Source organism: Neoarius graeffei, chromosome 24 (assembly GCF_027579695.1).
Source record: "Neoarius graeffei isolate fNeoGra1 chromosome 24, fNeoGra1.pri, whole genome shotgun sequence".
NCBI classification, from domain to species: Eukaryota; Metazoa; Chordata; class Actinopteri; order Siluriformes; family Ariidae; genus Neoarius; species Neoarius graeffei.
This window is the reverse complement of record NC_083592.1, coordinates 44,886,916-44,898,721: the sequence shown is the minus strand read 5'-3', so window position 1 is coordinate 44,898,721 and position 11,806 is coordinate 44,886,916. Positions and strand designations below refer to the sequence as shown.

Sequence of the window (11,806 nt, the reverse complement as noted above, 5' to 3'; positions counted from 1 at the left end):
GCAACTAAACGTTTCCGGTAACTGTTGATCAGTCCTGCACGCCGGCTTGGAGGAATTTTAGCCCATTCCTCTGTACAGAACAGCTTCAACTCTGGGATGTTGGTGGGTTTCCTCACATGAACTGCTCGCTTCAGGTCCTTCCACAACATTTCGATTGGATTAAGATCAGGACTTTGACTTGGCCATTCCAAAACATTTAACTTTTATTCTTCTTTAACCATTCTTTGGTAGAACGACTTGTGTGCTTAGGGTCGTTGTCTTGCTGCATGACCCACCTTCTCTTGAGATTCAGTTCATGGACAGATGTCCTGACATTCTCCTTTAGAATGCGCTGTTATAATTCAGAATTCATTGTTCCATCAATGATGGCAAGCCGTCCTGGCCCAGATGCAGCAAAACAGGCCCAAACCATGATACTACCACCACCATGTTTCACAGATGGGATAAGGTTCTTATGCTAGAATGCAGTGTTTTTCCTTTCTCCAAACATAACGCTTCTCATTTAAACCAAAAAGTTCTATTTTGGTCTCATCCGTCCACAAAACATTTTTCCAATAGCCTTCTGGCTTGTCCACGTGATCTTTAGCAAACTGCAGACAAGCAGCAATGTTGTTTTTGGAGAGCAGTGGCTTTCTCCTTGCAACCCTGCCATGCACACCATTGTTGTTCAGTGTTCTCCTGATGGTGGACTCATGAACATTAGCCAATGTGAGAGAGGCCTTCAGTTGCTTAGAAGTTACCCTGGGGTCCTTTGTGACCTCGCCGACTATTACACGCCTTGCTCTTGGAGTGATCTTTGTTGGTCGACCACTCCTGGGGAGGGTAACAATGGTCTTGAATTTCCTCCATTTGTACACAATCTGTCTGACTGTGGATTGGTGGAGTCCAAACTCTTTAGAGATGATTTTGTAACCTTTTCCAGCCTGATGAGCATCAAGAATGCTTTTTCTGAGGTCCTCAGAAATCTCCTTTGTTCGTGCCATGATACACTTCCACAAACATGTGTTGTGAAGATCAGACTTTGATAGATCCCTGTTCTTTAAAATTCGATCCTGGTGGCTGTATAAATGACATAAAATACTAACTTGTAACTTTTGGTCTTAGTTTGTGACTATATTTAGTCAAAATATTTAAGCTAATAATAACTACCCTCAGTCTGTTACTTCTCGTGCACTTCCTTTAAAGTCAAAATCAAATGGTTTGCTGTCTCAAATTTGGCTTCATCAGGAGACATTGTTGGTGGAATTGTAGCCTGCACTGCAGTATCCAGCAATTGTGAAGCATTGTCAATACTTCACATTGTTGACAAGTTTTGGGCTTTTTGGCTTGCCATGTCCATTGGTCTCAGTCCGTTATCACCCAGGGTCATGTGCGTGAAGGGAGTGGGCTGCCACTTTGTTTCATCATACTGACTGCTTACCACAGTTAATCATGCAGATGTAATCACCGTCGCATAGTTGACACGTAAAAAAAGTACGCTTCAATTTTTACACACTCAACTCTACACAAAACACACACACACACACACACACACACACACACACACAATCATGTGTACTGTTTTTGGTACGAGATGTTGTTCTGTTGCCCTGCCAGATAACGCGAGGCAGACAAACCTTGTATCCGAGTAACCGTTGCAACTCTGGGGCTGAATTCAGCACCGTCACATAGTTGACCGCAAGTTCATAGGACGCCTACTTTGGTTGAGCTGCAATCGAAATGATTACAAGCCGCATCAAGTTTAGTTGTATTTCCTTTAAACGCACTCATATCCATGACGTGCACAGAGCGTAATCTTGTCTGCTGGCTTTCACTGGAGAAATACCACTTGGTTCAAACCAAGGTTGCAGGTAGGCGGGACAAGCCAAGCCAGCCATTTTCACACTTATTTCAATTTTTTCAACAACTAAGAAATACCAAAGAGGTCTGCCGAATTTTTTCCACAGTAGGCCCCAAGGAGTTCTTGCTGTATGTACAAGTTTTAGATCGCTCCACATCACACAGGCCTAGAGATAGCTCTGGGACACAAATTTCTCAGCATTCACAGAAACACTCGTGCAAAAAATAAACATCTCACAATGAATGTTACCATATTAACAATTACACACCTTATTTTTAATCCACTTGTCAAATTAAATGAATAGATGAAGCATCCAGAGAACCCTTTAGTATTTAAACCTTCATTTTTATTTTGAACACTTGAACACATTTCCTTAAGTCAGGTAACACATAGCAAGTTTGAGAACAGAGCAACGATAAGAGTAAGAATAATCCGAGAAATAAAAGAGTATAATATCTTATACAGGAACCCAAATCTGACAGCAGGCTACTGTGAAGACTTCAACTTCAGAGCAACTAGGTGAAACGGAAGAACGGCAGGGCATTAGAAACAGAGTGAAACAATACGGTACTAAAACACCCGAGTCGAGTGGTTGCGTTGTCAGTGCAGGTAATATTACTACATAATTCACATCATGTCAAACTTCTCTGCCATTTCATAACTCGGAGCAATTTTAAACTAAGCAAGTACGTCTACGTCTCGACTTCCCTGATGAATAAGAGCAACTGGGTTTTCACTCCGCAGGTCTAAGTGTATTAAACACAACCACTCGAATGACTTCAGTGTCTATCCAATAGAGTTATTCACGCTGAATGCAAATCCAATCCTCGGTTCCTGTTTGTTCAGACATGTCAGCCACCTGCACTGACAACCAGGAGCTTAAATACAAAAGCATGCCTTGAAATATTATCACCGATTTTATAATCTTGATCTTGTCGGTGTTATTACACCTTTCGTTTACGTAATCATCTCGAGACAAAAATATTTTTATGCACTTACAAAGCTTGGAAAATAGATAAGAGAAAGGTTTAGTTAACCAGCATTCAATAGAAAATGAAACCAAAAAAAAAAAAGAAAGAAGGAACACCAAACTTCATGTTTGAGTGACTTGTCATGCAAAGAAAGTCCGTCTAAAATGCTAGTAAACTGCTGCTTTAATACTGTGTGTCCTGTTTAATAGTAATAATGTGCATCACTTATTTTACATGATTATTTTCAATGGTAAACACACAAAGAAGAATATTAGTACATTTTACATGCTGTTTTGTTGTTTTTTAAGCTTTTTTTTTAAATATATATTCGAGGAGTGAACGGGTGGGGGTATTTTTATAGCACACATATAAACATATGTACTAGTCTCATATCACTTTGTGTCAAGACAAGAGACAAGATGAGCCATCCAGAGTGGGACACAAAAGGGATCCACAAAGAATCAACTCTAAAAATACATCCGGCCCGAAGCACAGTACTAGAGCCAAAACAGATACCCAGCTTGATTGCCTTATGGGGTCGCTCCAGTTCACAAACAGGACTTCTTTGAAATGATTCACTGTAGGATCTGTAAAGGGGAGGGGGAGGGGGGGGGGGGGGGAGAGTGCCCATCAAAGCTATAAAGCTCAAAGATAACATTCACTAAAGCCTGATATTGTCACTACTCTGTAAAACAATGAAAATAAAATGAGCTTGTGAGTGAAAAATTGTGACGAAAAAAAAAAGCTGTACAAAGGACAGAAGTGAAAAAGAATGACCAAAAAAAGTGAGATAAAATACTTAAATAAATAAATACATAAATAAATAAATACAACCTGAGGACGCAAACGATGAATAAGCCTCTGAAACAACCTCGTTTCAAGGACAAAGGGTTCTCTCAGCTCATTCGCCTGATCATTAGGCTTCTCTCATATTTGAGTCCCTCACGCTCATCTGCAGCTCGAAAGCCGACTAACACCGGCGTACAGCTCGGCCCTTCTGGATGCGATATACGTTATCTGTCTTAAGTACACTTCATGTAAAGAGAATTTAACTTCCACACTCCTCATATTACAAAAGTTTCCCTGACATATCTCTGATAGGTTCGTCACTTATTAATACCTTATCCTCAGATCATCTTTCCTCTTCCAGCGTAGCAACTTGCTGTCAAGTACAAACACACCTTTGAAGAAAAACAAAAAGTGAACAAATCATGTTTTTTATATATATATATATATATATATATATATATATATATATATATATATATATATATATAAATAAAAATAGAGACAGAGAGCTATATATTTATCCTTAACCTTATTTAACCTTAAGATATATACTTAAACACAACAGGATAACGTCCAACCCTTGTGACGAAATTAGAAATGATATTAAAATGCAAGAAAAGAAAAAAAAAAGTCGCAGCCTGCAGTTCTGTCAAATGAAAATTCAGATCTTCACTCACAGCCAAGGGTTTTGCTACATCCTTCCTCACTTAATAAGCCTTAATAAACCGGTTCTTTAGCCACGCATCAGGTTTTAGCCGATACAAGGAACCCATGTATGTGCTGTTTGTGCTGCATGTACAGGTAAGATAGATGCAGGCTAGAGTGATATGTAGCACCTTTAGCTGGATTATGGCTTATAGTGCAAGCTGAGCTGGCATGCTACTGATGTACACGCACACACGCGCTGTCTTTAATACAGTTCAGAAATGTTTGATGGGCTGTTTTAATACTGATACTGCAGTCGGTGTCGGAGCTGCTGAGATCAGGATCAAGTATGCAGCGATAAGTGAGCACAGAGATTCTTTAGTGATATTATTTCGTGATTCTTTAGGTGACGTCCTTTGCAATCGCTGTTCGCAATATTTGAAAGGGCACAACGAAAGACTGGAAGACCCCAAACACACTGCTGTGTATCACTCTGTTTAGCTCTGACCCTACACACACACACACGTTAACAATGTTTTTGCTTGCAACCACACACACACACACTGTGTAGTCGAGCTTTGAATCATCCCACACTAAACACTGTGCTTCAACTCACCGCCTGTGTTACTATAGAAACAACCACTGTGGATACACTGAGTGTCATGCTATCTATAAAAAAAAAAAAAAGGCTTAACTCAGAAACCACTAGCATCCAGAATATGAACTGTACAAATGACACACGATTGCTTCTGTGTAGTAATCATATTAATAAACAACAGTAATAATATCAATGATTAATATGAATTAGAATATTAAAAATGTGTGAACACACAGGCTCGTCATTCACACCGAGACAGTGAGGGAGAAAGCGTGACACGTCACGGACAGTCAGAGATCACCTCACTTGGCTCATTCACACACAGCACGGTGTGGCAACACAGTGGGAGGGGGGAACAAGGGAGGGGGTGGGGTAGACATTGCACAGAGACGTGATTGATAGGTGAAGGGCGGAGCCCAGTGTGGAAGGGTCAGGCACTGACACTGGACTTCCTCTCCTTCCTCCCTCCCCCTTCCTTTCTCCCTCTCTCCCTCTCTGGCTGGACATTCTTCTCGCATGTGGCTACAACAAGCTGTCCCTGCAAACAAACACACAAGTACATCGGTCATGACACGTCGTTAAACTGATCAATTGCAGCTTAGCACCTGGAACCATATATTATAATGCAAGGTCTGCGTTCAATACCAAGGCATTACTTCATATAAATAAACCATTGCAAGTAGGGGTGGAGCTTAAAGTGCACATTCTGGACCAATTTCGTGTTTTTTTTTTTTATATGAAAGTATGTCCCTTTACAGCGGCACGGTGGTGTAGTGGTTAGCGCCGTCGCCTCACAGCAAGAAGGTCCTGGGTTTGAGCCCCGGGGCCGGCGAGGGCTTTCTGTGTGGAGTTTGCATGTTCTCCCCGTGTCCGCGTGGGTTTCCTCCGGGTGCTCCGGTTTCCCCCACAGTCCAAAGACATGCAGGTTAGGTTAACTGGTGACTCTAAATTGACCGTAGGTGTGAATGTGAATGGTTGTCTGTGTCTATGTGTCAGCCCTGTGATGACCTGGCGACTTGTCCAGGGTGTACCCCGCCTTTCGCCCGTAGTCAGCTGGGATAGGCTCCAGCTTGCCTGCGACCCTGTAGAAGGATAAAGCGGCTAGAGATAATGAGATGAGATGAGATGAGATGAGTCTGGAGCCAGATTTGTGACGTTATCTGCGGAAGCACCAGCAGGCTGCGAGAGCTTTGCACGGTTTCAGTGCACAGCCTGTGTAGACCAAGCGCTCCCATTTCTCTCTCATTGTCCGGTCTTTTGGAAAACGATGAGTACTAATCCCATCAAGATTGGTGTTGCTACACCCTCCTACGATACATCTGTTAACCATTTTAATAATTACGCGATAACGTTGAAGAAATTTGCAGAAAACCACCAGGTCGTTTTCTCATAAACAAACCAGCGCTGACGTAGGATTCAGAAGGAGCCGTCCCGCACGCGACATCACGAAAATCAATGTTTGCCGGGAAATCCAAATGCCAAGTTTTTTCCGAGGCGGACCAATTTGCCTCAAATGGCTTGATTTCAACTGAATTTTTCTGGTATTGCGCAAGGTAAAAAAATTGCACAAAATGCAAAATGTGACAGATATTTGACCAAAGTTTAATATAAAATAGGAGAATTACATTGAGCTTGCTCCTAAATTTACCCGTGATATGCACTTTAAGAATGTCTGGCGTTTCTCTGAACCTGCACCAGCAATGGGAACCTTTTCAATGAGGGGAAGGGTAAGGAGGAGTGTTTTCTGGCTCACCTTCACTGCAGTGGAGCGGCAGGAGCTCCCGAGCAGTGGAAATGGACATTCTGCCACTTGGAGTCCCGGCGATGCCACACCCTTGTCTCTTCTGACTGGCTGCTGCGTGGCCGGCCCTGCCCATCCACATACTGCGTCAGACGGATGTAGGCTATGCAGGCGGCGTCTTCACCGATCAGGTGCACGTGAGGGTTCAGGATGGTGGTGTGGATGGGCTTGCTGTTCTTAGACAATACTGGGAGAGAAATTACATTCAAAAAAAAAAAAAAAGTGTTTCATTCCAACATGTATTATAGATTTTCATATCTTAAAATGTGCTTGAGTTCAGCTGCATCACAAGGCAACGTAACCCATTCAGAGTTAAGTGCTATCTACCCTCTTCCTCATAACATGAGCACAAAGATGCCCATGATTGGCTAGTGCCGCTCTGACTGATGGGGAGAGAAAGTATGCCATCCCAGTTTTGTTCAGAGGATGGATAGCTGTGGCATCATTGGGATTTGAACTCGCAATCTCCCAAGACAACCATCATTTTAATGGCTGAAAACATTTTTTGGGCTCACAGAGTTGGCGGGAACATATTAGTTAAAAAAAATTAATTAAAAAAATAAATAAATAAAAATCCTTGGGTACTTGGTTTTATTGCTTTTTGTTCATTTAAAAATACTCAATATGAATGATTTGTCAGTCGTGGTAAAGCTGTGGATGTCTTTTTCCCTGAGGTAGTTCATGAGATGTTGGACACGGAGGAAACCCAGACAAATGCATTCGTCAAATAGCTTAACTAGATGTGAAAATCGTACTTTCTTAAGTTTTTATTATGACGTTTAGTGCACTCACAGTTGTCGAAGTAGAATCTGTGGAAGTCCATGCCCTCCACCAGGTTCCCCAGTGCCTCCGGCTCAAATGAGGTCAAACCAGGATCACAGATTTTACTGGACAAAAAAAAAAAAAGAAAACAGCTTTTTAAATAAATGTACTCGTTCGTCCACCAAAGCAGTACCCAAAATGGAAATCATACACCCACAATTCAAAAACATATTTCGTGACTTACGCATAAGCTTCAAAGTCTCCATTGTTAATGGCCTCAATAAGCTGTTCAGTGATTTTAATGATCTCCTGTTTGCGTGCTGTCAAAGAAAGCAGGCAAGGAAAATCAGGAAACACCTTTTTTTTTTCCCCCCTCACTCATTCTCACACACACAAAGCCACACAATGAGTGTTGCACTAGTCATGAATCACCTTTCAGAACATTCACTTCTTAATGCATGGGTCCTGTAAACACCAACAAGCCAACAACCACGATGCTTCAACACACCATCTTTCCCAGTCACACACTTTTGCAACTCTAATGGTCACAGATCCTTGATGTATTTCAGAACGACGCACTTTTTCCAGCATCCTCAAGAAATCAGTCAACCAGTTCAGGTGCATGTTAGTCTGTTAGCGTTACAGACAGCCTCACAACAAACAAACAACGACAAGTTGCTATGTAAAAGTACTCACAGTGCAGTGCAGGCAGGGGGCTGGAGGAGGGCTGTGGGGGAGGAGGGGAGGATTGGCAGTATTGGGATGGGGCAATAATAGGGTTTGGAGCAGGAACAGGGTTTGTGACAGTGTGTGGTCGACTGGGTGTAGCCGAGTCAGCATTGGCCTGGGGACCTGAACTCTTGCGCACGCTGCTCATAAGATCTGTCAGACGCGACACTGCACGGTTCAGCAACAAAGCAAATGTTTAGAAGAACAAGAGCTCGGATGGAAGAGGAAGAAGTAATGAATGGAAAGAATGACAGTAGACAAGGTAACAAGGAATAAGATGCAACATAAAGAATAGCAGAAATAGGGTATTTAGAGCCCAAGTTATGATTTATAAACGCTTAATAGTTGATATGGAATGGGCATTAAATCATAACATGAGGGACAAGCTCCGTCAGAGAGCCTAGCTCTATAATTTTGTCTCCTGTAACTTGGCGTTATACTTCATTTTCACTATGCGTATGTGTACGCAAGATGGCTATCCCACATATCCCATGATCTTTTGGCGCATTGATTGGGTGACCTTAGAAGTGAGTGCTATGCATGACGATTCAATACCAAGGTATATGACGGTGGAAGTATGCCCTGCTGTGCACCATATATACAATGGATGTGAAAATATACTGTTTATATCGTGGACAACGTGACAGCGGATTAAAAGTGAAGACTTAAATACCGACCAAACAAAACAATTTCAGATTGCCAATTTGGTCAAATTTTGGCACAGTGTAAATTAGCAGAGCCATGGTGTCCACACTCGTATCATTACGCATGATGGCAGCAGCAGACTCAGTGGCTCCAAATAAGCTTGTCCAAATAGTTAGCATGAAATCTCACGGGCAAGTGTTGTCTGTCCCCGACATATCTGTTCCATATCTTCCAGATATGCAAAAATGTATGAACAGTGCTGATTGCATAGCAGCCATGTGCGTACACATACATATAGTTACGTGTCAAGTATAGCGCCATCCTTATACTTACTCTGCATGGGAATGTTGGGGGTTTGGGGGGTGGGGGAGGGGGTACTGGCGCTCCCCTCGCCATCAGCCGCAGGGCCTGAGCCCCTGCGTACCACACCCAGCAGGTCCGAGAGCTTGGTGGAGGCTGGGAGGGCCGAGAAACGAGGGAATGGGAAGGGAGGCAAAAATCACAGAGAAAGAGAGAGGAGTCAATGTGAGGGATGGAGGACACAAGAGGACAGACACAGCAGTGGAAAGGTGAATACAGATAAGAAACTTTCCGGTGCTATATGTATTAAACCGCTTACGCTGGATGACCGCTGATCAAATGGTTCCTTTCTTGGTTGTCTGGAGAATACAGCTGTACCATTTGGAAAAAGATTTATATTGGCTGGCAATACTTAAAAGCCATGCAATGAAGTCATGGTGACACGGGTAAAGCTTTCATCCAATCTTGTGGAGCTAGATGTTATCTCTAATGAGAATACATCACTGGGGACAGGTTTTATAAAAAAAAAAATAATAGTAAACTGCGGCGAGAAGAAAAACAAACAACCCAAAACCCACCCCATGGTACCGTATGCCTACCGATCAGAAAACGTTGACAATTTTCTGCCTATTTTCAGCACCTCTCTATTGAACTGGAACAGAAATTTGTTCCCCACTCTCCCATAAATGAAAAGTTTGTCACTGGTGAATCCAGACAGGCTTCCTGGCTAGACATCACATCTGGTTCCACGCTACTCATCTTGAGCAACCATGTTTGTTCTTGGTTCCTAATTCACACAATAAAACAACTTTATTTAAGCGTTCATTTAAATATTGCAGCATTCTGCAATGTGAAAATTCCTAAAGCCTGGATTATACTTGCTGTTTACTACAAATACATGTACGAAAGATGGCTGTGTAGTCATTTGGAGCGTCGCTTGTCTTCAGAAATTATTGCTATGATCCATGTGGTGCAATACCGACATAAACATCGGTAAACAAAAGAGACTTCGTGTTAAAACTGTTATAATCACGCTATCTGTTATCACCCAAATGAGGATGGGTTCCCTTTTGAGTCTGGTTCCTCTCGAGGTTTTTTCCTCATGCCGTCTGAGGGAGTTTTTCCTTGCCACCGTCGCCACAGGTTTGCTCATTAGGGATAGACTAGGGATAAAATTACCTCATGTTTAAAGTCACTAAAATTCAGTAAAGCTATTTTGCGACAATGTTTATTGTTAAAAGCGCTATAAAAATAAAGGACTTAAACAGTGGAGGCAGTACAGCACCACATGACACTGCGTCTGCTACTGGCTAAACAATCATTGTATCTCAAATCGCATCCGCATCTGTACAATTGCGATAGTGACAGTTATTGAGTACTAACAACAACAGGTTAACGATTATGGATAGTGTTTGAATTTTACGAACTACTCTTGAAGCCTTTAAACCTACCATTTTGTGCAACATTCTTCTGGATCTTCTAGGTTAAATACTTTTGAAAATAAAATCAAAGTTTTTCGATTTGATCATGACAACAATCACAACGATGGCAGCAAAAAACTTTGATGAGAGACAAAGCTCGTCATTGTGTTTAACATCGTTATGCACGAAATCACTAAACACTTTACAGTTCGCTTTGGAAATCTGACAAACAAGGAAGTTTTGGTTCTGACATGCCATCTAGTGGGTGTCGCTTTTAATCTGTCAGATGTACATAAAATATGCAGGGCTAACGCCAAACATATTGTGATAATGACATACTGTGCAACCCTTATGGGCAGGAGACACACCTGAATCCTGAAATCAACGCACTTTCTGACCAATTCTCAACATGCAGGGGTTTTTTTGTTTGTTTTTTAAACATCAGCGTAGTGTAATGCCCTTTCAAACTGTTACCTGGGTAGTCTCTCAGGAAAGATGGAAATTTTATTGTTATCACACAAAAGAACCAGATTAATAAAGTTAAGGTTAAAGTGAAGTATCTTCCAGTTTTTAATCACTCAGAGTCACATGACTGAGTAAAGAAATATGAGCGCGCTCACACACACACACACACATATATATATATATACACACACACAGGATGAAAGATTAGCAAGGGAAGATGAGCAGTTGAATTAGGCCACAAGTCAAGGGTCATAGTGTCACTCACAGAAGACTGGAGGGGCAGGACCCTGAACTGTGTAGTCTGCCTGGAAGCTGGGGTTTGACTGGGTTTGACCTGAGCTGTTATCAACACTCTTTCCTGTGGCCCACCCCCCAGCAACACAGAGAGATGAGAGCATAAATAGACAGATTATGGACACACTGGACCAGTGGTGGAGTCATCACGTTAAAGATCCACCAGAGCTGGAAATGTGCAACACTCAATGAGAGAGATCAGAAGAAAAACACACTAGTGGAAGAATGTAACGGAGCGACGACCGGGGCTGTCGGACATGAGGGGGTTTAGGAACTTTAAGCAATAATACGGTAGCCACCAAAGCTGAGGATATACATGTACAATGATAACGCAACCACATGAAAATATAAGCAACAAATATATTTAACCAGTCAGTTTAACCTGAACATCTGCTCATTCATCTAATTAACCAATCGGCCAATCATATGGCAGCAGTACAATACATAAAATAATGCAGATACAGGTCAATAGATTCAGTCAATCTTCACATCAAACTGGGGAAAATACTATATGATCTCAGTTTAAGAGGTCTGAGAAGAATGGCC

The 11,806-nt window shown here is 42.0% G+C and overlaps 1 protein-coding gene across 38 annotated transcripts in view; it reads right to left on the bottom strand.

Annotated features, from left to right (window-relative positions):
* Positions 1 to 2,164: 2,164 nt before the first annotated feature.
* camk2b1 (calcium/calmodulin-dependent protein kinase (CaM kinase) II beta 1) overlaps positions 2,165 to 11,806 on the bottom strand; it is a 147,265-nt gene continuing 137,623 nt past the window's right edge. For 17 of the 38 annotated variants that reach the window (XM_060907316.1, XM_060907320.1, XM_060907319.1 and 14 more), the window contains 7 exons: positions 11,232 to 11,324; positions 9,114 to 9,236; positions 8,103 to 8,303; positions 7,651 to 7,726; positions 7,437 to 7,531; positions 6,597 to 6,831; positions 2,165 to 5,381 (listed from right to left, as the gene is read on the bottom strand). In XM_060907316.1, coding sequence (XP_060763299.1) covers positions 6,599 to 6,831; positions 7,437 to 7,531; positions 7,651 to 7,726; positions 8,103 to 8,303; positions 9,114 to 9,236; positions 11,232 to 11,324 — 821 coding nt within the window. In that variant the 3' untranslated portion in view covers positions 2,165 to 5,381; positions 6,597 to 6,598. The remainder of the gene's footprint in view (positions 5,382 to 6,596; positions 6,832 to 7,436; positions 7,532 to 7,650; positions 7,727 to 8,102; positions 8,304 to 9,113; positions 9,237 to 11,231; positions 11,325 to 11,806) is intronic. The other 21 variants (XM_060907339.1, XM_060907341.1, XM_060907343.1 and 18 more) reach the window with 3 other exon arrangements.